Source organism: Culex quinquefasciatus, chromosome 2, assembly GCF_015732765.1.
Source record: "Culex quinquefasciatus strain JHB chromosome 2, VPISU_Cqui_1.0_pri_paternal, whole genome shotgun sequence".
Classification (NCBI taxonomy): Eukaryota; Metazoa; Arthropoda; class Insecta; order Diptera; family Culicidae; genus Culex; species Culex quinquefasciatus.
Window position 1 is genome coordinate 209,765,340 of NC_051862.1, and position 25,737 is coordinate 209,791,076.

The window sequence follows — 25,737 nt, forward strand, 5'->3', positions numbered from 1 at the left end:
TTTATTTTTATGAAATTCAAGATAGCGGCCAATATGACGGTGAAGTTATTATGAGAATGTTATTTAATTTAATAATGAACTTGGAATTAAGGAACCAACATATCAATATTGAATTAGTAAGGGTCGCTGCATTCGAATTTCATCAAAAAAATAAGCATCTTAAAAATGACAATATTGATTTGATTATTAATTTTTTTGCATGTAATTAAAATTTCCTATTTTTTATTTAATTTTTCATAGGTTAGTTGGTTATATAATTAAGGTAACTGATTTGATAATTTGCTGCCTTATTTTTTTTATCAATTTAGTTAGACTGGTACAAACTTTATGTAAAGCTCAATGTAAGCCCGAAAAATCAAAAGACAAAATTTTTTTTTTTCAAAAACTTTAAAATTTCAATGGAAATTTAAGTAAAATCAGCTGAAGTCAATTTAAAATGCGTTTCCCTGCGTCAAGAATCACTTTTAGCATGCTTAAGTTGATTTAAAAATCCCTTGATTTTTTTTTTCAATTTTCGATGTCTAAGTTTATTTTCGCTAAAATTTTTGTTTTCGTCAAATCTTTCATTTTTTGAAAATTAATTATTGCAAACAACTGAACTTGTATAAAATGCATTTTAAAACACATTTTCCATGCAAATGCTGAAACTATGGCTTGTTATTTCAGTATCTGCCGAGGGTCAAAAATTTTGACAAATATTTGTATCAGCCTAATATTTTATGTTTACTTTGAATTGAAGTTGTTTTGAATTAGAATTGAATTTAGGTGGTGTTCGGACCAGCAGGTACGGACAACTGAATTTTTAAAGCAGCTTTCTAGTGTAGCAGCTTAAAACTAAAATAGTTCAATTTATTTAGCATTTAGAATATCAAATTTTAGGTTACAAATTCACTTACATGAACAGTTTTCCTCCTACGCCTGTTTCTCACTGTAAGTGCTAATGTTCGCTGTTGGGCATTAGTTTGCCACTAATAAATACAAATTTCGAATTAGTTTTAAAATAAAGTGAATAGCCAATCATACTCACAGGCTCAATTATTCAATTATACGGTAAATTGACCTGCTTTCGTGACCAGTACACGTCTCACGTGGTGGATAAGTAAGAGCTAGTTTTGGAGAGCAAATAAATCAAAATCGGCCCTAATCAGGCAACAAGCGAGACCTACCTACTTATCCGAAGTTATACAATCAATTATATACCCGAAATTTGCTTAACTTTTTGAGAAAAACGAAATATTATAAAAATCTTTAGAACACGCCTTATTTGTTCAAGAGCTGGACTGTTTTTTCCCTATTCTCTCGGTTCACATGATTATTCGTTGCGGACCGCCTTTCCGGCCACCGAGTTCTTATTATGCGTTCCTTTTGCCTGTCGTGTTTCACGTGCTGCGCTAGGATGGTTCATCGCGGTGCCAACATCGCCCCGCCCCGTAACTCTGGTGGGTGGAGCCTCCTTCGCACCAGTTTTACGCTCCTGGATTTCTAGCACCGCCAGTTTGCTCACCGGCCGCTTCAGCTCTCCTCTGCATGTCCTCACCATCGCCTGCCGAATGCGTCTATCGGCACCCTTGAAGACCTCCGTCACGATGCCCCGGACCCAGTTACCGCGATTAGCGCCTTCCACGACGTAGACGACATCTCCACACGCGATAGGCTCCGCCTCCGCGTGCCACTTCGTCCGTTGGTTCAGGGTTGGAAGGTACTCCGCAATCCAGCGTTTCCAAAAGCAGTCAGCAAGGAGTTGCGACCGCTTGTAGCAGTCTCGGAGAGCTTCGGCTGGACTGGTCGATTCCGCGCGTTGAGTTCCATCGTTGGTCGACACTCCTCGCAAGAAATGGTTGGGCGTGAGAGCTTCGGTTGATCCTGCTTCGGTTGACAGGTACGTCAGCGGACGTGTGTTGATGAGATCCTCCGCTTCCGCCAAACTGGTCAGCAACACTTCGTCCGTCAGCTTTCTCCCGTCGTCGAACGCCTTCAGAGCTTCCTTGACCGACCTCACAAGCCTCTCCCAGGCCCCGCCCATGTGCGGCGCTGATGGTGGGTTGAAGTTCCAGCTCGTTCTGGCGTCGGTGAACTCTTCTCTGCATTCCGCGTCCACGCGTACGATCTCCTTACTCGCGCCCTGGAAGTTCGTGCCGTTGTCGCTGAAGAACTCGATGGGCATTCCTCTCCGGCAAGCGAATCGTCTGATAGCCATGACGCACGACTGTGTGGTCAAACTATGCACGACTTCCAGATGGATGGCACGCGTGGTCAAACACGTGAAGAGGCTGACCCAACGCTTTTCGGAACGCCGCCCGACCGTCACTGCTACTGGGCCGAAGTAGTCGACCCCGGTGTAGCTGAACGCCCGCTGATGTGGAGTCACATGCTGGACTGGAAGTGGTGCCATTCTCGGGATCGCCGGTACGCTTTTCTCCACCTTGCACTTCACGCACGCCGTCATCACCCGCTTCAGCTCGGCTCGTAGGTTCGGGATGAAGAAACGCTGCCGAAGCTCGTTGATTGCCGTCTCGAAGTACGCGTGGCCCATCTTCTGGTGATAGTACTCCAGCAGCTTCGTTGTCACTGGATGACCTTTGGGCAGGATGACGGGAAAGCGAACCTCAAACGGAATCATGGTAGCTCGCTCAAGTCGACCGTCAACTCGCATCACTTTCTGCTCATCCAGGAACGGGGTCAGCTTGTACAGCACGCTGCTCTTCTCCAGGGGTAGCTTCTTGTCCGCGGGGAATTCGAGGTTTTTAAGAAGGGTTGTCACCTCGTCCGGGAAGTAGTCCGCTTGCGCCCATCTCCACAAGTATGTTTCCGCCATCTGGTATTCTTCCCTCTTCAGCGGGACTGGAACTGCTTGCACGGTCCTTTTCACGAGCCCCTTCATCGCCTTCGAAAGAGGAAGTGCTTCGATCGGCAAACCCTTTGCTTTTCTGCGACAATTGGAGCGAAATCGAGCCAGGCATGCCACGGATCTTACCATCACCGTCCAGCGAGAGAAGTTGTGAGGATCGATGATTTGCTCGGTGACAATGATGCTGTGGTACAGCACACTCGCTCGCATCTCCTCGGGCGTGTTCAGCTGCACCTGCTGCTTCGAGATGGCCCACAGTCTCTTGGCTTCTTCGATGAATTCCGGCGCTCGTGACCATGGCCCGTCCGGCTCGAAACTGTGCTTTTTGTCCCACTTGGTGAGCATGTCTGCCAGATTCAGCTTTGATGGCACCTTCCGCCACTCGCTCTGCTTGGTCAGCGTCAGAATTTCGCCGACGCGAAAGGCAACGAATTGCTTATACTTTCGCTGGTCAGAATGGATCCACGACAAAGCAACTTCAGAGTCTGACCAGATGAATCGTTCCGCAATCTTGAGGGTGTGGTTCTCCTGCACGAAGTTCATGAGTCTCGAGCCGACCACATCTGACTGCAGTTCCAAGCGTGGGATGCTGAGCAGCTTCAGCGGTGCCACTTTTGACTTCCCGGACACGAGCGCGCAGATTGGGCCCATCGACGACATAATCCAGAAGAAGGCGACAGCACCATAAGCGCACTGACTCGCGTCGCAGAACACATGAAGCTCCAACGTCTCGTAGTTCAGATCGTGCGCGCCCTGGAAGTAGTACCGCGGGATTCGAACGCCTTCAACTTCTTGCAGGCGACTCACCCAGCGCTTCCATTTCTCCCACGCTTCGTCGTCGACCGCCTTGTCCCAATCACAGCCAGCCCGCCACAAGTCCTGGATCAAAATCCGCCCGAAGATCGTGAACGAGATCAGAAAACCTTGAGGGTCGAACAGGCTCATTACGCAGCTCGACACCACCCGCTTCGTGGGCCGCAGCTCTCCTTTCAAGTACCGCTCCAGATCCTCTCTCATCTCGGCCGAGAACAAGAACTCGTCGGTGCTCGTGTTCCACACAATGCCCAGTACTCGTTCGTAACCGGTCGTCTTGTTTTGGCTGAGGTGAACTTTCTGATCGGCTTCCTTCTCGCCCAGCGCGCTGACAACCTCGCTTGAACTGGCCACCCAATTGCGGATCTCGAAGCCCGCTTTCGAGTGGATGAGTCTGACCTCCTTCGCCCGCTGAATCGCTTCGTCGACCGTCGACGCGCTGTCGTAGTAGTCGTCGACATAATGGTTCTCCACGATTGCCTTCGCCGCCTCGGGATACTGCTTCGAGAACTCCTCCGCGTTCTTGTTTTTCACAAACTGCGCGGCACACGGCGAACAAGTTGCCCCGAAGGTGGCGACGTCCATGATGTACACCTCAGGCTCGGCCGTTGGGTCGTTCCGGAACAGGAACCTCTGGGCGTTCGTATCCTCCTTCCGTATGCGCAGCTGGTGATACATTTCCCTGATATCACCACCAAATCCGACAGGACGTTCACGGAATCGGAAGATCACGGAAGGAAGCGACGTCAGCATGTCCGGCCCCTTGAGCAGCTGGCTGTTGAGCGAGACTCCCGCCACAGTAGCGGCCGCGTCCCACACGAGGCGTACTTTCTCCGGCTTCTTGGGGTGCGTCACCACGTTTAGCGGCAAGTACCACACCTTTCGCGGATCGCACGCAGCCAGTTCTTGCTGGGAGGCCTTGTGCGCGTAGCCCTTCTGTTGATACTCGACGATTTGGCGCCGCACGTTGTCGTACAGCGAGTCGTTCTTCAGCAGCTTTCTTTCCAGAGATTTCAACCTTTTCAGCGCCATCACGTAGCTGTCGGGGAAACTTGTGTCGTCCGCTTTCCATAACAGGCCGGTTTCGTATCGATCTCCGTTCCGCACCGTCGTTGACTCCAGAATCGACCTGGCTCGCTTGTCCTCGTCCGACTCCGGCAGCAGCGCCATGGAGATGCCAGTTTCCTCGAGGAGGTACTGGTTCTTCAGGAGATCATGCAGGTCTTGGTTAGAGACTTGGTGACAAGCATGATGACCTACGAATCCAGCTGCTGGCGCGTTGTTCTCGTGGGGACCGTAGATCGTCCATCCAAGTTTCGACTTTACAGCGATTGGTTCTCCAGCGCCGCCGATGCGAGACTCGAGAGGCGCGTACAGGTGCAGATCCTTCAAGCCAATCAAGATCTTCGGCGCGCCGCGGTAATCTGCCACCGGGAGATCGTGCAGATGATTGTACTCCTTGACGACGTCGGCGAAGCACACGGTTTGTTCCGGAAGCTTCAGCTCGTTCACGGTGTGGGCGTTCTTGATCTGGAACTGAGTCGACACCCCTCTGGCAGAGATCGACAGGCAGACGTTCTCCGATTGTTTCTCCAGCCTTGAAACTCCAGCGGTCCACATAATGCGCAGCGGTTGAACTGCGCCGCGGACGTTCAGCAACTTCGTGATGGACTCGTCCACCAACGTGTACGAAGCTCCCTCGTCCAGAAACGCGATAATGTTGACCGATCTGCCGCCGTTGTACAGCGTGACCGGAATCATCCTGAAGATCACCGGCTGTCTGGCCCGCACATCGTGAGCGTTGCAGTTGACGACCGTTGCAGGGACGTCGCTGTGCAGAAGTGCGTTGTGCCGTTCCTTGCAGTTTCCCACGTTGCACCTGAAGTTCATCCGGCAGCGGACAGACCCGTGCTCATTCAGGCACAGCTTGCAGAGTTGCCACTTCTTGACTGCGTCCAAACGATCCTCCAATTTCAGCTGCTTGAACTTCTCACAGTTGCGGACTCGATGGTCGGTGCGATCACAAATCCTGCATGGTCTTTTGTTGTTTACACCGGCATGGTTTGTGTCTCCGCTATTCTCCGCAGCAGCGTGAGTGTGAAGGTAGCTTTCGTGCGTTCTGGATCCAGCTTTTGGTTTGACGTCTCTGCGAGACTGCGGCTGATGTTGCAGCTGCGGTTCGGTGAACAGTGTGGCCTCGCTAGCGTCGGTCACGATGTCCGATAGGAAGTCAGCGAAAGTTCGGAGCGAGACGTGCTTCTTCAGCTTCTTGAACCGAATCCATTCGAGTTTCGACCCGGCGGGTAGTTTCTCCACCAGCTCTCGGATCAACAGTGGGTTGACCAGGTGATCGTTCATGTGGGTGGCCTCGAGGTGGTCTACGAGCTGCTGGACCACGACGCCGAAGTAAATGAACGACTCCAGACGATCCGACCTGGGAGAGTCGGCCTTCCGTACTTTGATCAGCAGCGTGTTGAGCAGCTGTTCGGGCCGGCCGTACAGCATGCGTAGAGTTTCGATCGCCGCCGGGACCTTCTCGGGCAGCAACAGTAGGCTGCGCACGTTGGTCAACGCTGGCTCCCGAATGCTGTCTTGCAGTCTGGCGAGGTTCTCGACGTTCGAAAATCCGCAGGCCAGGTTCGACGTCTCGTAGCTGCTTATAAACATTGGCCACTCTTCGCAGCGTCCAGTGAATACGGGCAGTTTTCTGGCCAAGAACTGGCGGGCAGTAAGCTGCGCCTTCGTTGGCCCCCGTAGCTGCTTGGGTGGTTCTTTTTCCCGCTCATCGCCCGACGAACTGGATTCCGTACCCGTTAGGCTTGTGTCCGAGCCGGACTCGTCTCCTTCGTTGCCGTTACCCTCTTCACCTGAGTCCGCCGGTATCGGAGTCGGTTTTGGTTTGGGTACTTCTGGAATCGTAACTCCCGGATGCCGGAGCGGCGTTGAGATTCCGCTGGGGCCAGCCGTGCCTGAGGCATCGGGCTTCTTTTGTCCCCTTTGGACTTCTTGATTTTCTTTTCCTTTTTGTTTTAGGACTCTTTGCCTCGGCCTTGAGTTGTGCCATCTTGGCCTCGAAATCTTCTTTATTCTTCTTCTGCTGTTCCTGGAACTGCTTCTCGGCAGCGAGTTGTTGCTCCATGAGCTGCTGCTCAAGGGCCAGCATCTGCCTTTCGGCCTCTTGTTGACGCTGCTGTGTTTGCTGTTGCAGCTCCAGGCGACGTTTGTGCAGCTGTTGTTCCGCGACGATTCTCTCCTCCTGGCGCTTCGCTTCAGCTTCCAGCTCCAGCAGGGTCTTTTCCAGGTCGTCAAACTTCACGATGACCTGGGTGACTTCCATTTCGGCCGCGCAGTTGGGGCACCTCCAGGAATCGTCCTTGACGCCCTTCTCGAGCTGCGCGCACTCGTAGTGGAAGAATTGCTGGCAGTGGTCGCAGAAGGGCAGATCACCGTCCTTTTCCACCGCAGCCTTGCAGATCCCGCAGCAATAGCCAGTGAGGTTGTTCATTTTAAGTTTTGTTCGGACCAGCAGGTACGGACAACTGAATTTTTAAAGCAGCTTTCTAGTGTAGCAGCTTAAAACTAAAATAGTTCAATTTATTTAGCATTTAGAATATCAAATTTTAGGTTACAAATTCACTTACATGAACAGTTTTCCTCCTACGCCTGTTTCTCACTGTAAGTGCTAATGTTCGCTGTTGGGCATTAGTTTGCCACTAATAAATACAAATTTCGAATTAGTTTTAAAATAAAGTGAATAGCCAATCATACTCACAGGCTCAATTATTCAATTATACGGTAAATTGACCTGCTTTCGTGACCAGTACACGTCTCACGTGGTGGATAAGTAAGAGCTAGTTTTGGAGAGCAAATAAATCAAAATCGGCCCTAATCAGGCAACAAGCGAGACCTACCTACTTATCCGAAGTTATACAATCAATTATATACCCGAAATTTGCTTAACTTTTTGAGAAAAACGAAATATTATAAAAATCTTTAGAACACGCCTTATTTGTTCAAGAGCTGGACTGTTTTTTTTCCCTATTCTCTCGGTTCACATGATTATTCGTTGCGGACCGCCTTTCCGGCCACCGAGTTCTTATTATGCGTTCCCTTTTGCCTGTCGTGTTTCACGTGCTGCGCTAGGATGGTTCATCGCGGTGCCAACAGGTGGATTTTCTGTAAAGAAATAAAATTGTAAATTCAAGTGTAATTCCAAAGAGGAGCACATGATTGCTTCACATGATTCTGTAGCATTTATAACCAAATTTACAATTATAATAATTGGCAGAGAATTCACTAAAATTCAATTCAGACGATTAGAACGTGTTCAGGGAGCCCAAATATATCATACCTTTACAAAACTGAAGCGTTTACTGAAACCAGCTTCAATAAAATGAGTTGAAGCAAATCTTATATTTTTCATTTTCACTTAATTTTAGCATCCTTCACGAACTCCAACTTCCCCTATCAATCCCGTTCCTCTGCACTTCCGCTCGTTGACATCCTGCCGCTCAATCCAAAGTGGCAAATCGTGGCTCAAACAAACCGTGAGCATCACCACCGCCAGCTGATCGCTTTCCCCTAATAAAACTATCTAGCAGCAGCAGCACCATCACCAGCAGGGGGTAGAAAACATAAAGAAAATCTACATAAAAAGCCGCCCGTTATCGGTGTCGTCCTCGCCGTCGACACCATCGTCCTTTTTGCTCGAGGACCGCCTGTTGGTTCCGTTCGCACCGAGATTTGTAGTCGCGCGCGAGCATGTCCTTGGCCATCGCTGACGACCTTGGTGGAGGGTGGTGGTGGTTCACGATGAGAAGTTACGAGGCAAAATGGCGCACAATTTTCCACCAACTCTGGGGAGAACGGGACGGAGTGGGACGGGAAAGCGACGACGAGCTGTCTCAGATGTCATTAATATAGAGTCGCGCTGCGGAAAAATCTCCGGCATAATTTAAATGCAAAGCTCGGGATCGGGGAAAATTGTTTTCCCACGCCGACGCAGCTTTCATAACGTACTGTTGCGGCGATTGACTTCGGTTGGCTTGGGGTTTTAACTTTTTTTGCTATGTAAGTTGTGGAATGATATCAAAATTTTACGAAATGGAAACATTTCAAGACACCAATAAAAGTACAAATTTGCCCCAATCAACGGTAACGATCCAACTGGCAGAGAATATTTTTCCATCTAAAGCCGGCACCGTTGATGATGGGACCGAACAAGCCAGCATCAGAGCCAGAGAGCCATGTCAGAGGACACCAAAACCGAAACCACCCCGCCCCCCTCCTGGGTGAAAGCTCACAAAAAAGAAAAAAAAAACAAGCTAGAAGAAGTCGTTCCAAGTATTGATTTTGGCTTATCGTGAAGCTTTCTGACAGCAGAAAGTATCGGCATTTGGTATGGTTATATTTATTTGACGGTTATTGGTTTTTGCTACGCCACGGACGCGCTGAGCTGTTTGTGGTGAAAGATCTCCGAAAAGCCATAATTGATCTCGACACAAGATAATCTGGTAATGGAACGGTGCCCGCTGCCACCGCAGGCAGAAACCGGTGGGATGGTTTTGCGGAAAAGTTGCGTCAGGTTTTGGTTAACCGTTTTCGAATGCTGAGTATTTTTTACCCGATTAATGATCTATTTTAATTCGATGAAAAATCTTTCTTCAAACTTCTTGTTTCCTTAAAACAAGGCATAGTACAATGTTTTGTGTGATAAAAGACGAATCGAAAAAAACTATACAATAGTGCTTAAAACGATTGAAAAGATTTGTACTCAACAAATTTTTAGAACATAGTGCGACAGCTGAAAATGAAACTTTGTAGACATGTTATCCTGGGCCTATATAAGCCATTTTTGTGTATATTAAGCCAGTTTCACTCAAAAATGACTTTTGAGAAGGGCGTAAGTGTTTTCAATATATTTGCCTTCCTCACCTTACTGAGGAAAGGCTATAAAATCACTTGAAAAATGAACTTATTAATTTGACCTCGTTGACCCACCTTCACGTATACATATCGACTCAGAATCATGTTCTGAGCAAATGTCTGTGTGGATGTATGTAGGTGGGTGGACAAAAAAATTGTCACTCGATTATCTCCGAACTGGTAAACGGTTTTTGACCGTTTTAATCTTATTTGATCCGTCTTGGGGTCCCATAGGTCTCTATTTAAAATCAGCAAGTTAAGTTAAGTACTTCAAAAGTTATGCTAAAAAAACGATTTTGGCGTATGTCCGGAATATTGTAAAAATGGTGGTTTTTGCAAGAAAACCTATCATGTTATACATTTTCAGAAAGGTATTAAAAGACCTTTCCAATGAGCCCAAAACATTGAAGATCTGACAACGCTATCAAAAGTTATAAGCACTTTATACACTTTTTTGGAGGCCGGATCTCAGATATTTCAATAAAAATGATTTCCGGGTCCATCATGCGGCCAATCGTAAGTTAGATAATCGAAAGACCTTCCAAATGAGATTTGAACATCGAGGATCTGACAACCTTATCAAAAGTTATTAGCACTAAAGTGTTATTTATACACTTTTTGCAGGCCGGATTTCATATATTGTGATAGAAATATTGTCTGAATCTTCCATGCGAACTGTCGTTGAATAGGGTTTTTATCAGACCTTGCGATGAGCCAGAAATATTGAAGGTCTGCGAACCCTATCAAAATGTATTGACTTTATGAATGTGAGGAAGGCATCAACCACCTAAAGGTAAGTACGTTTTCATGAGATTTTTTATTTTTAAGGTTTATGAAAGGCAAATTCGAAGGTGAAAATAACCTAAGATGTTTCAAAAAGGCTCAGGAAAAATGCAGGATGGCAACTCAGCAACTCAGCCAAAAAAAAATAACAAATCATCTACTGAAATTGTTTTTATAAGTGCTCTAAACGTCAAAATTTTCAAAAACCAAATACGGGAATCAATTCTCCAAACAATTTTACATAAAAGTCTCCATATTGACTTCTATCCTTTGTTCAATCCCTGCAAAGTTTCAGCGGTTTTAAAAATAAATAAATATGTTGAAAAAAGTTGTGTTTTGATAGTTTTTGGCAAGTTCTATGTGACAGATCGCATTTTTCAGTCTCGTAATCATTTTTACCAAAAAGCTCGTCCAATTTCTAATAAGTTTGTCCTTGACCACATTTCAATTGGAATTTTTTGCTTACAGATATAAGCTACAACTACATTGGTCATTACTGAAAACAGAATATTTTTTTTGCAATACTTACTTTTCCTGTCATTCTTGAACGACGAAATAGCCTACTTTTCTGTACCAAAAATAACAGAATCGAATAGCAACACTTTTCAGCATTTGTTTCGAAAAGTAACACACACACATACATGACAATTTTACATAAAATTTCACTCAGTGTGTGTTTTTTTGGAATTGCAAAAAATGTTATATGGAACTCGTTGCAAAACTTGATTTTTTCAGCACACTTCGTATTTATCCAACTCGGTGAACCTCGTTGGATAAATGTACGACTCGTGCTGAAAAAATCCTCGTTTTGCAACATGTTGCATAAACTATTATTTCAGTGTAGCTCAGTGGATGATAATCTTCAAAAAAACGAGTTATTTCGAAAAGTAGTTAAAGACATTCTTATGGGAAATTGGACGAGCTTTATGGTAAAAATATTTTCGAAACTTAAAAATCAAGTCTGTCGCATAGAAATTGCCGAAAACTATCAAAAATTTTTTTTCAACATTTTTGTTGTTAAAACCGCTGTAACTTCACAGGGATTGGACTTAGGACAGTGGTCAATATAGAAACTTTTATGTAAAATTGTCTGGAAAATTGTTTCCCGAATTCGTTTTTTTCAAAATTTTGACGTTTAGAGCACTTTAAAAAAAAAGTTTCAGTAAATGATTTTTGTATTTTTTTGGATGAGTTGCTTAACCTTGCATTTTTCGTGAGTCTTTTTGTAACATCTCAGGCTATTTTGTCAAAAAATTTGAACGAAAAAAAAAGTGAGCTCACCTTCAAGTTTGACTTTTTAACCTAAAACCAAAAAAACCTCATGAAAGTGGCGTTTTTTTTCTTTCAATTTATTTTTTGGAAAGCCCATCAAATTTCCTACAAGTATGTCTTTGACCACTTTTTGATACGATGCAACGGTTTCGAGATACAAGAATTACAAAAATATTGAAAACACTTAAGCTCTTCTCAAATGTCATTTTCGAGTGAAACTGGCTTCACAAAATACAATACACAAAAATGGCTTATATAAGCGTAGGATAACATGTCTACAAAGTTTTATTGAAATCGGAGAGGGTCGAGAAAAAAGTACCTAAGCAATTCTGTTTTGGGCTGGAATTGTTTTATAATTCTTTTGATTTTTAAGCTTAAAATCAAATAACTAGCTCAATAACACTTCAATCTAAATAGGGACGACCATTTCCTGATGGCTTAAAAGGAATCAAATATGGACTTTGTTATTTCTTTGTTGTGCTTTGGACATTTCTTTTATATTTTTTCGTTATATGATATACAAGAAAAGCTTGAACAATTTCTTGGAAATTATTATTATTATGTGTGTGTGTGGTCCAATCCAATACCCGCTGGCCGGCAGCGAAATTATGGGAAAGAGCTTGAACAATTTCTTGGAAAATGTCTAAAAACAAGAAACGACAACTAATAAAATATTATCAGCCATTGTAATATTTTGAATATCTTTTTTAATGTTTTATAAAAAAAAACATATTTTACAAATTATCCATATTTTTTACCTCTAACTGGGAAAAATCGGGAATAAGTCTGAACAGGTACAGGTAATGTTTTAGCAATAAATTTGGAAATCGGTGTGCTAATTATATTGTTCTGTTCCCGTTTTAATCAAAGGAATTAAAAACATTAACTGTTTTCGTTAGTTACATTTGTCATGATTTGCCCCAGATTCCGGACAGTCATAAATACAAAAAAAAAAACAACTAAAAAATATAAAAATAAAAAAAGGCCATAGTCTCAACATTACAATGAAAAAAGTGTTTTCAAATGCATTTCAGTTATTCAGTTATTCAATTTATTTAAAATTGTAAGATAATACGAGAACAAACATTAAAGTGGATAAGAAAATTTTTGCGGTCTGTTATCCGAAAATTTTCTAAAATTCAAAAGATTTTTGAATAAACCCTAATATTCTTAAAATGATTCTAAACGCAGGCGAATGAATTTTAAATTGATGTCAGCTGGTTGCCTAATACAATTTTAATTTTCAGATCAAAATCAGTTTTTTTTTCAATTTTGTGAATTCCCGAGATGGAAGCACCAGCTAATTGTACGTAATTTCCATATCAATTTGAAAGTTCTTTGAAAAAAAAAGTTTTGTATGTATTTATTTATATTTATATTTATTTATACATATTTTTTTAGTTTTCTAGCTGAATAAAATTATTATTCTATGGCCTTTTTTAAGTGTAAATATTACTAAAAAATATAAAATAATTTTACAAAAGGTAGAGATAATTGGATTGATGCTTTCCAAGATATCATCAATTGAAAATTGAAGGCCAAATGGGTATTTTTCGTAACTTTAGTTCTTAGCAAGGCAGCAACCTAAAATCTAACGAAGAACGTGCAGACAACAAATTTGTAGAAAATTTTCTCAGCTTTTTAAATAAAGTCCAGACTTGATTATCCTTGAGCCTTGAAAAAAATTTACTTCGGATAATCGATCCAAGAAAAAAATATATTTTTTTGTTTTTAACATGACTCCTAAACTAAAGCGATTTAGAATTTTCAAACCCAAAATGGCGGAGATGTAATATTGAAAAAATGCATTTTGTAATATCATAGACAGTCAACCAATTGAATCAAATCGAATATCATGTAAAATACATTTTGATTCGATTATTCGAAGTCGAATAATCGAGTCTGGACTGTATTTTTTTCAAGAGATGGACTAGGACATACAAAAATTAAAATTTTAAAAAGAAAAAATCTGAAAATTCTAGCCTATATTGGTTTTATCTCGAAAACGATGCATTCTTATAAAATTTACAAACGGGTGAAATTTTCGATGCTCTGGTTCAGTTTCATTATGGTTAGTTAATTTTTTTAAATGTCCTGTTTTTCAAACATTCCTAATCATAACATATAACTTTGTCCAAGGAATCAAATTGATCAGAAAATCTCTTCTTAAGATACAGATATTCGAATATTGCATGTTCCTCAAATTTGTATGGAGAAACCTATGATGTAGAACAGCTTATTTGAACCTCAGGATTCGACGGATGAAGTTTCATTCGAATGAAAAAATACAAAACTTAATCTTTTTTTTTTTTTTTGCAAAATCTTAGAAAAACTCTCAAAAAAGTTATACCTAAAATGTCGTCTATAGAAATAAGATCCATAAATAAAAAATGAACAAAAAATAAATAAAAATCGCAAATTTCATTTTCTGTTTTGCAGGTTCTTATTTGAGTTATCTTTACTGTCATCTTGTTCAACAATCAATCATACTCTCCAGCTTTGATGAAGAGTTATGTTTCTCGAAGTGGCCAAAATAAGCAGAAATCAATACCCTTGACCAAACAAAACCACAGCCGAAAATGAGCCTTCTCCCCCACTCAACACACACAATCAAACACACGGGGCATCGAGTCAAGGACTATCAACTAGCCCTCCTTCCCCTCCCCATCCTTCTGCAATTATTCTATTCCACCCCCTCCTTCCCCGAAATAGAAGGAAAAGCTCAACCATTTCCCGGTGTGTATTGTGACGTCGTCGGCCAGGGCAGCTCCGGCGGAGTCCACTTGTTCACGCGACTGTGTAAACATCCACCGTGGCCTTTTGTGTCGCATTCTGGCCGATCTCCCCCACTCCCGCCACTTCTAGGCTGGCGGAAATTGTTCCTGCCACTTCCGTTTTCTACGAAACGGACCGGGGCGCCTTTGTTTCGTTTGACTGTTTGCTCTGTGCGAGCTATTAAATACGAAAGCTTTGCAGAAAGCTTGGTTGAAAAGGGTCACGGCGAGAATGGCAGAATTTTAAGCTTGTGGTTTTAATAAGAATGGAATTTGAATTTATTTGAAAAGTTTATAATTCTTTTCGACTTGTTTGCTCAAATGTTCAAAATGAAAAGGAAAAAATCTCAAATTTACGCAAACAACATTCAAATTCATCTGTAACGATTCTCTTGAAGTGTCCTCCTCAAATTAATCCCACTTTTCGGGCACTGCCAAGCAGCATCCCTTATTTACCTTTTTGCCGGCGGCGGCGAGTAAATATAGACCGTCCAATTTCCCCCAACAGCAGTCCTCCACGCGGGGGGTGGAGGGATATTGAGACATCTCGAATAATGAAGCCGGAGACAAACCGTCCTCGCGAGGCCAGGCTGAGCTGTGAGCACCCACCGGAAAGCACTTTATTCCGAAGCTTTGGCCGGACAGCCGGATGCGAAATTCGGTCGAATTTCGGTAATTCGTCGAAACGAGGACTTTTCAAGGTTGATGTTGACGATGCCGTGGGAAGAGCGGAAATTGTGTAGAGGTCACGCTGAATTAGAGGGTCGGAACAAAAAGTGAGGAGGCTTCAAGGGCAATTGAACAGACTCTTTTGTTCTGGGGACTTTTGAGAACTGTTGAAGATGACACGATGGTCAGGTATAGTTATGGAAATTATTTTGAACATACTTTTTTTGTAAATAACCTGAAAATATACACAAAAAATAAATGGTTTGAACAAACAAAAATATACAAAAAAAAACAAAACACCCAATCCATGAAGCATGCAATTGTTTCACAGATTTCCAGGAACACCTCGTGTTGAGAAGCATTCCAACAGTTCTCAGCAAGACAGAAAACATCTTTTGAACAACAACAGGTATAGCGAGGTGTAGTCTCTTCCAGTTGAACCCCACCCATTTCTTGTAGACAACGACAGGGACGAGCTCTCTAAAGCTTCCCCTCTATACTGCTGTGGTATCTTCTTTCACCATAATTTGGTGTAATGGAAAGAAGAGTTTTGTTTTTCTGAATTAATTCGAACAAAACAAGTTCACAGAATTCCTTAAATAAAATAAAAATCGTTTTGTTGTTTGTTTGGCAATGATTCAGCAACAATTTGCCCCGATGTTGATAATTTAAATCTGGGTTGACCAAAGAATGGTCGGTGGGCTTAATATGTCTATTTTTTGTTGCTTGCGTACCCTTTTTGGACGTCTAAATGTGTTTGTTTGATTTTCAGAACCCAAATCGAAAATTTCTCATACACACTTATTTACTCAAGTGTTTTAGCAGTTGGATTGAAATTTGATAAGTATGTCGTTACTTTCAAAAATTTTCTGTAAAATCCGTTTTCTTAACAGATTTTCAAATATATTATTAAATGCATCGATAAAAAAATAAAATTGTCCACAATTGGAGCGATAATGACCAAACATATATTTAAAAGAAAATTGTTTTTTTCGGATACTGAGGTTCTATCACACTAGAATATCATGAACAAAAATTTTTTTGAGGATAAAAATTACTTTAAAATTTGATTGTTTCAAATATGTTTTGAAAAGCTTATTTTTCTCAAATATTCGTCATAAAAAGAGAAACATTGAAAACGCTGTTGGTAGCGTCGTTTCAACATGTTTTACAATAAGCAGTATCTAAATTTGTTTCAAATTCAAACACGTAATTTTCCTCCTCAGTCCCTGTTTAAAGAATTGAATTATTGTATTTAGAAAAAGATTTTTAAGCTCATGTCGTCGTCGTCCGACCTTCTCTCAAATTTTGACGTAATAAGCCAGGCGTAAAAAAAAGAGAAATAAAAATCAAAGTGTCACTGAAATTGGACGATTCATAAACTGTAAACTATTTGGAATGATTTTTTCGTCGATAATCATTTTTAACATGATAATGATATTTTTAACAATAATATTTTTAACTTTTTGAAATTTATTAATACCGAACCGCAATTTTTATTTAAATTTCAAAAATATTTTTTTCGTCTAAATTTAGAATTTTTAAAAACTAATGTTTGTAAAACAACTAGACTTGTGTATAAGACATTTATCAATACTTTTTTCCTTTGATATGTAGAAACCAAAACCAAATAATTTTCATATTTTCTTTTTTCCGCCTCTCTCGCCTTTAGCCAAAGACTTGGGACATAAAGTTTGATAAATATATACCTCGCCCTTAAATTTAAAAGATTTTTCAATTGATCTTTTTATTATTTATTTCATTTTTTATTTATTTCTTTATTTATTGTTTATCGTAACTTAAGACATTGTCTTTTTTAATGTTACATTGTGTGTTCCCCTTGAATTCAATTTACTTTAATAAACTTAAGCTAACTTAGGTTCTCTTGATTAACTAATGGTTAAGATTAAGGTTGGGGGTTTTCAGTATCCACAGAACCTGCGAGTTTTCAGAAAACTTTGCCCATTTTTCTTCAATCCCTGATTTTAATATATAATTTTAAATAATTCTAAATAATAAAAAGTATTCAGAAAGTATCAAAACATAGTTGCTGAATTTATTAATTTTGAATTTAATATAATCTATGAAGGTATGTTGTGTTTAGCTTTTGTTAAAATGTATACAGTACTGAGAGAAGAACTCTTAAGATGTTAGAATGGTTTAACTCTTTCAGGCCTGATGGGTCATATATGACCCAAATGAAAATTTCCAAAACTAGCCTATAATTTTCGTATGGTCAAAAGAATCGTTTTCCCATCAATAAATAAATATTTTTTTGGGAATTCAGGCCAGAAAGGGTTTAGGATTGAAAATTAAACTAGTATTATGTGACTTTGCCAATATTTTTATTCTTTTTATTTTTTTAGGAGTCAACTTTAACAGTGTTTTTTACTAATATATCCAACTTTTAAAGTAAAAATCAGTATTAAGTTATTTTTTAAGTGTCCCAGATTATGCCTCTACATATTTATTAACAATTTAAATTATAATGGTGCCATTCTAGAGCAGCAAATGAGAAAACCAGCAAAAAAAAAATAAAAAAGTGATTGTTAAATCATGAAAAAATAGATACCGTAAACCGGGGTGACTTCGATTTGAATTCAATTTATTTTTGGAATTTTTCCCAACTGGAAAAGTTTTTCTCAAGATTATTATTTTTAAAATATGTAGGCCAAAAAAAGTTATTGCAATAATGTTTAGAAAAATAGTTACGTTAAAAATTCTCATTTTAAATTCCGGGGTGATAGTCATAGTTTTTCTTGTTAAAATCAGATTTAAAGTGTTCAAACTTTATTTTTACGTTAAATGTACCATCACTAAGGTTGCTGACATAGTTTTTTAGAAAAAAATCGAAGTTTATATTTAGTTAACTAAGTTTATAAGCTTTTTAGCTAAATTCATAGACATTTTAGGTAAAACTGTTAAAAAGTCGATATTTTGCCTGAAATTTGTCAAATCTAGTATTTTTCATAAAATTATCGATTTAAATTGCCGTTTAAACTGAATTCAAAATACGAATCACAAAATTTCAGATTTGTTCAACTGAAATTGCCTATAAATTTGTTTCATTTCATTTCATTTATTGGATTGTTTGGCAAAAACATCAGTGCAGTAATTATTCAGAGCTGAGATATGGGGTACCTTTCAACAGCTGACTAATTCAAACGGTGTTAGAGTTTACTGGTACACGGGAGAACAAATTGAGCAGGGGAAGGAAAAAAGTTACAAAATAATTTTCGAAATTGCTTATAGATAGGGGCCTATAAACTTGGAGTTTTTTTTTGAATTATGTTTTAAAAACATATTTTATTTAATATTTACAACATTATTTTACCTTCTCCTAGTGGAAATTTTCCATCAAATTCGAAAATGCATTCAATTTTCCGATCCAAAATCATGTTCATTGAGAAAATCATGACACTTTGAGAAGTTTGGAATAATGCCATTGGCGTCATCCATAAAAATCGCAAAAATCGGCCAATATTAACCCCCCTTCAAAAAAGTTCGTCACATTTTGCCAGCCCCCTTGTTTTTGATGGGATTTTTTATAGTTTTTATTTCTTCAAACTCTCATAATTTTGGTAGGTATGCCAATTATAATATAAAAAAAAATCAAAAGTTGTCTAAATATTCATTTGATAAAAGTTGAGAAATAAACAAACAGTTTTGTATCATTTAAAAATAAAAAGAAGTATTAAAAAATCTTGAAAAGAGTTTTTTACAGCTTTGTATCTAATAAGTTCAAACCATTAATAGCAGTTTTCTTATGAACACCCTGCTTTCAAAGCATTTATTTTTATCGAGCAAGAATTTGCAATATATTGAATATCCAGCTGAATAAAAAAATGTAACTATATAATCAATTATATTGTGATACATCTAAATAATAGTAAGCATATAATTTAAGAAAAGAGGATTCAATTTAATTGTGTACATTTCGAATTAATATTATACAATCAAAAAAAACCTAACGTGACGTCAAAGTCTCGCAAACCCCCTCCCCTTCGACACATCTTGTCACACCTACGGTAACCCCCTCTGCCTCTAAGAGCGTACGTACTTTATGGATGAGGCCATTCATAAAATTTTTCTTAGTAATAGTTAACTAACTTTTTAAACTTTTCATTTTGTTTTGAAAAATTCTTCTTGAGGTTCTTTGAGTACTTCTCTTCCACGGTCAGTATGATTCCAAACCACTCTTCATTTAGCGGAAAAATCTCAAACCTATCAAAGTCACCCCAGCTATCAAAGTCACTCCGTTTTACGGTAGGCAAAATGTAATAGTGGTAAAATAGGCATAATACTACCAAAAACAAACAAATCACAAACCACAACAAACATAACCTAAACAAGATAAATGCAGATTACTAAAAATAAAATAAGAAAATACATTAAACAAGCGAAGTAAAGTTTTTTTTTCGGTTTATGGTTAACTATTAGGATGTAACAAAAATGACTTTTTGGCGGGCATTCAGGGATTTGTTCCGGTGGGCATACTGAGCCTAAATCCCAAATATGAGCTTGATTGGACGTAACAGGAGCTGGCGCTCCGCCCTTCAATTTTAAATGGGATTTAACCCGTAAAAAAAGATTTTTTCAAAAATGTCACTTTTTGAGGCATTTTGGCCACCAATGCGTTTACCAAAAACATCACTGGCGTGTAGGCCAGATCCTTGCGCATCTTTTGGTATATATAACATTGAAGTTTGGAGCATCCTGGAGCTCGGTACAGACCTTCAAAGTTTGGCATATTTTCGAAAAATCGATCCCAGCAAAATCAAATGGCGTCTCGGGCGTCGCGAGGTGCGACGCATATCTTTTTTGCCGGGGCCGATTTTTCGAAAAAATGCCAAACTTTGAAGGTCTGTACCGAGCTCCAGGATGCTCCAAACTTCAATGTTATATATACCAAAAGATGCGCAAGGATCTGGCCTACACGCCAGTGATGTTTTTGGTAAACGCATTGGTGGCCAAAATGCCTCAAAAAGTGACATTTTTGAAAAAATCTTTTTTTACGAGTTAAATCCCTTTTAAAATTGAAGGGCGGAGCGCCAGCTCCTGTTGCGTCCAATCAAGCTCATATTTGGGATTTAGGCTCAGTATGCCCACCTGAACAAACCCCTGAATGCCCGCCAAAAAGTCATTTTTGTTACACTCTATTAACTATAGTAAGCTTTTAAAAGTAAAAATTTATTCTTATACAAAAATTACCTGAAAATATTCTTCATACAAAACCGACTTGACTTGTTAAAAGCAAACCAAACCAGCCAAACTAAAATCAATCAAAAATTGTCCCGCACACAAAACCAACACCCGCAGTGTTCCGGTGTGGCTTGCGAAAGAAAAATACCACGTGACGCAAAGTGGTTTCTACGCCACTCTTCCGGAAGAAGCCTCCTTCGCCATCGAGTGGCCTGATTAGATTCGCCCCGTTTCCCTCATCCTCAAAAAGTAAACACATCTTTCGAACGAATCTTCTGCTCCCATGAAGCAAGTCTTGTACCGGTCGATGATTGCTATTGGGATGCTTTCTCGCGAATGAAAATTGAGTGGTGGGTGGCTGGAAGCTGATGAAAAACATGCGACTCTCAAAACTTCCGCAATATCGGGTCTGGTTCTGCTGGAAGCATAACGTGGTGCCACTGCTGTTGACATTTTGTACATCCTTCGGAGAGATGAAGTCATGTCACAGTCGCACACACACACGCATACAGAAACCGAAGCAGAAGCGTCATGTCAAGTTCATTTTTATAGAAATTGTTGCAAAGTATATGTGGAGATGAGGGAAAAAAAATGGCTGGGACAAATTGACACGGACCTGAAGCTTTCAAATCAGTCCGCGGTGGAAAACTGCAGGAAGTAGGAGGAAACAGAAAAAAATGCTCAAAGTATATAGCCTGCGGTACCTTTTATCACTTTCACTTCAGGCGCACTAAGGCAAGGTTGAAGATGATGGTTTTTGCCAGTTTTGGAAAAAAAGAAGCTGCATGTTCACGGTGGGTTTGAATAATTAATGGGTTTCATCATTTTGAATTTAAAAATGTGAACAATTTACAAAGATATTTTTAATTTTTCTAACGCTTTCCGGGCCTGATAAATCATACATTTCCCATGCAGAATTATCATTTTTCTGCAAACATTGTTAAGCAAGGGTTTAGTTGAAAAATGACTTTGATCCTTTTTTACTTTAAACTGATTTTTCATTTATTCGTGCCAGGACCATGATTTTAATTAAAATTTAAATCTAAGCCATACATCAATCACGGAAATGAAAACTGAGAAAATGCCAATTTTTAACTAATATTCATAGAAAAAATATCATCACATTATATAGAAAAAAAACAAGGGTATATGACCCCGTTTTGGATCTAGTACCATGAAATGACTTAATTCAGGCTTTTAAAGATGGGTTTTAACAAACAAACAAACAACAAACAAACAGAAAGATTAAGCAAGATCGTTGTGTAGCTTACCTCTTCCAAAAATGTTAACATTTTTTTATTATTTTCGCTTTTTCAGTCACTTTTTTCCAATGCCAGTTGTATCACCTACCACTTTCCTAGCACTTGGATTAGGTCCAAAAATTTTGGCTTCGTTGCTTATCATATTTCAATATCAATTATTTTGCAATCATTAATGTGATCTAACAAAAAAATATTGGTTGTTACAAGAAGAATATCTGACAAAAGAATTAGTAAATTAAAATTACAATAAGCCAAAATATATTAAAAAAAACATTTTCTCTCTGATTTTAAAAGATTTTTTACGAAAACTTTGTTTAAAATAGGATTTTATTTTGATTTCAGGAACATTTTAAAGAAAGATGATCAAACCAAATCCGAATTAAAAAAAATGAGAAACTTATTTTATAGCAGAATAACGCAAATATTTAGAACAAATGCAAATTAGCAGTTCTCTGCGAAATAAGGTTTTTTGTTTCATTTTAATTTTTGTATTTTTTAATCAGACTAATTTTTTTTTGTGCTTCGGTATGTCCAAAGAAGCCATTTTGCATCATTAGTTTGTCCATATAATTTTCCATACAAATTTGGCAGCTGTCCATACAAAAATGATGCATGAAAATCAAAAAAATCTGTATCTTCTGAAGGTATTTCCTGATCGATTTGGTGTTTTCGACAAAATTGTAGATATGAATAAAAACTACACTGAAAAAAATGATGCATGGTAACAAAAAAAAATATGATTTTTTATTTAACTTTTTGTCTCTTAAAATTGGTTTGCTTAAAACACTTTTTTTCATTTTCTGATATGTTTTAGAGGACATCAAATGCCAACTTTTCAGAAATTTCCAGGTTGTGCAAAAAATCTTTGACTGAGTTATGATTTTTTGAATCAATACTGATTAAAAAAAAATAAACTAAATATTGGTCGCAAAAAATTTTCAACTTCATTTTTCGTTGTAAAATCAAATTTGCAATCAAAAAGTTCTTTAGTGACACCGTTTTCAAATTAAATCCATTTTTAGGTGACTTTTTTGAAAATAGTATCAGTTTTTAATTTTTCAAAGTTAGTGCCCATGTTTGCCCACTTTTGAAAAAAATATTTAAGAAGAGCTGAGAAAATTCTCTATAATTTGCTTTTTTGAGCTTTGTTAAAACGACCCTTAGTTGCTGAGATTTTTTTAAAGTTTAAAAACATGAAAATTGATGTTTTCCAAGTCTCACCCAAACAACTAAAAATTTTCTAACGACAATATCTCAGCAAATAATGGTCCGATTAAGAATGTTAAAATATGAAACATTCGTGAAATTTTCCGATCTTTTTGAAAACAATATCTTATTTTTCTTAAATCAAAACAAACAATTCAAAAGAGCCAAACATTCAATATTGTGCCCGTATAAAATGTTAGTCTTGATTTAAAAAAATTAAAAATATTTTTTTTCGAAAAGATCGGAAAATTTCGCAAATATTTTATATTTTAACATTGCTAATCGGACCATTTTTTGCTGAGATATTGACATTAGAAAACGGTGGGTTGTTTGGGTGAGACTTAGAAAACATAAATTTTCCTGTTTTTAAACCTTTGCATGGCAATATCTCAGCAAATAAGGGTTTAAAAAAGCAAAACATAAAGAATATTGTCAGCTATTCAAAAATATTTTTTCAAAGGTGGGCAAACATGTGCACTATTTAAAAATAATGAATATCTGCGACTTTTTTCAAAAAAGTCACCTAAAAATGGATTTAACTTGGTAACGGTGTACTTTATCAAAATTTCACTTAAGTAAATTTTGATTGCAAATTAGATTTTACATCGAAAAATGAATATGAAAAATTTTTTCGACCAATATTTCGATTGTTTGTAAAAATCAGTATGGATTCAAAAAATCATAACTCGGACAAAGATTTTTTGCACAACCTGGAAATTGCTGAAAAGTTGGCATTTGATACCCTCTAAAACATAGCCGGGACCGTGGTGTAGGGGTAAGCGTGATTGCCTCTCACCCAGTCGGCCTGGGTTCGATCCCAGACGGTCCCGGTGGCATTTTTCGAGACGAGATTTGTCTGATCACGCCTTCCGTCGGAAGGGAAGTAAATGTTGGTCCCGGACTAACCTAAAAAAGGTTAGGTCGTTAGCTCAGTCCAGGTGTAGGAGTCGTCTCCCTGGGTCCTGCCTCGGTGGAGTCGCTGGTAGGCAGTTGGACTAACAATCCAAAAGTCGTCAGTTCGAATCCCGGGGTGGATGGAAGCTAAGGTGTAAAAAGAGGTTTGCAATTGCCTCAACAATCAAGCCTTCGAACACCTAGTTTCGAGTAGGAATCTCGCAATCGAGAATGCGAAGGCAATGCTGTAGAGCGAATAATTTGATTTTTTTGATTTGATTTTTTAAAACATATCTTAAAATTAAAAAAAATTAAAATAGTGTTTTTTTTGCAAATCAAGTTTTGTAACAAAGGGTAAAATAAAAAATCACCAATTTTTTTACCGTGTATCATTTTTTTCAGTGTAGTCCTTATCCATACCTACAACTTTGCCGAAGACACCAAATCGATCTAAAAAATACTTCAAAAGATACAGATTTTTGAATTTTCACATATCATTTTTGTATGGACAGCTGCCAAATTTGTATGGAAAATTATATGGACAAGCTAATGATGCAAAATGGCTTCTTTGAGCATACAAAAAGGACCAAAAAAGTTTCAGCCGGATTAAAAAATACAAAAATTGAAAAAAGACCGATTTCGTAGAGAATTGCTCAGATACAAAAAATGACAAATGACATTTCTGAAAAAAACAATAAATTTAAACTGGCCCTATTTTCAATTCAACCCAACCATGTCAATTTAGCAACTTCTTCTAAAGATAAACGATATATTTGCCCCCATGTCTACGTCATTACCGTCGATATCTGGCTGGAAACGAAAAAAAAACCACTCACAAAAAGTAAAATTGGAACGTTCTCCACTTTTTTGCCCCAACTTGTTTCCATTCAACTTTTTTAACGACATATCAGCTGGACGAACAGTTGACGAACCGACAGATGAAGCCATTTGTGAACTATTTTAAGGATGATGATGAGAAATCAAAAATTCATGCCCCGGGGTCGTACATGAATAGCACATTTTTTGCTGCCCCATCCTCACTCTGTTGGGTCGCTCCGGATGGAGGATTAACAAAAAAGTGTGGGAGAGCTTTTCCATATCCATCGATGACGGCAAGATAATCTAAATTGTGAGCTCCATCTCTCCAACTTTTCTGGAGTCAGATTTGAATCGGTGGTTTTGAAATGGGGGTTTGAAGCTTAATTTCTGGGAAATTGTGGTGGTTTTGAAGATGGTAGCGGGAAATGAGGAAAGTGCTGTGGAATTGTGGGAAAATTAATCTTAATTGCATCGATTTAAGGAGATATTATTTAAGGTGAAATGTTGAGCTTTAAAAATTATTTAAAATTTTTAAATTAAATTTGAATAAGAAACTTTTAGTAATGTATCAATCATTTCAATCGGAATACAGAACTAGAGAATTACGTACAACGTAAAGCAAACACTTCCCGGCTGATATTTGGCCGGGAATGCCTCAACAAACAATCTAACAGCGATTAGGTCCTAAACGTGGAAACACTAACATCGACCACCTCCTCCCACGATCCAAACACCCCCTTAATGGCCTTAATATTTGACGCCGTCAGAAACACATTATGTATCATGAAATATTAACGTGTCCAAACATACAAACTCACATACACACACACACACACACAACTGTAGTTAAGACAATCACCCCTCAAACCCCCCCATCCTAAGCTTTGATGTCCCGATTAGAGCCGTGTCTTTGCCGCCGCCGAAGGTGTTTAATAATTTCCCATGCTTGTCACACAGCTCTCGTACAGACAAGAGACAATCCCAAAACCCTGGTGTATGTTCACTTTCCCTTTGAAGTCTCGACTCCGGACTCCGGACTCTGGATCCTATCTCCCCGCAGACATCATCAGTCGTTTTTGTCGTCGTCAGCCGAGAGTTGGAACGTGAGACGAATGCTTTCTTGGGATTGTGTGTAATACAGAGAGCTTCTACGTTATTTTTTTTGTGGAAAGAGGATTGTCACAACAAACCGTAATGGATTGCCACGTCGTCCTGAGTTCTGTTGGTTTTAGGCCCTGGCCCAAATAAAGCTGGCTCGCAGCTGATAAGC

General features: G+C 39.2%; 2 protein-coding genes across 4 annotated transcripts in view; one reads left to right on the top strand and one right to left on the bottom strand.

Annotated features, from left to right (window-relative positions):
• LOC6051796 (potassium voltage-gated channel protein Shaw) overlaps positions 1-25,737 on the top strand; it is a 261,314-nt gene that overhangs the window by 56,272 nt on the left and 179,305 nt on the right. The window lies entirely within an intron of this gene.
• On the bottom strand, positions 1,313-7,166 carry LOC119766487. The gene is made up of 2 exons (XM_038251060.1): positions 6,698-7,166; positions 1,313-6,630 (listed from the first exon to the last, which is right to left on the bottom strand). Exons 1-2 carry the CDS (start codon positions 7,164-7,166, stop codon positions 1,313-1,315), a joined length of 5,787 nt encoding a protein of 1,928 aa, XP_038106988.1.

Coding starts and splice junctions, on each gene's coding strand:
- LOC119766487 (XM_038251060.1), bottom strand. CDS start 7,166: ATGAACAACCTCACTGGCTATTGCTGCGGGATCTGCAAGGCTGCGGTG. Junction 6,631..6,697: donor ACTCAAGGCCGAGGCAAAGA/GTCCTAAAACAA, acceptor CCGATGCCTCAG/GCACGGCTGGCCCCAGCGGA.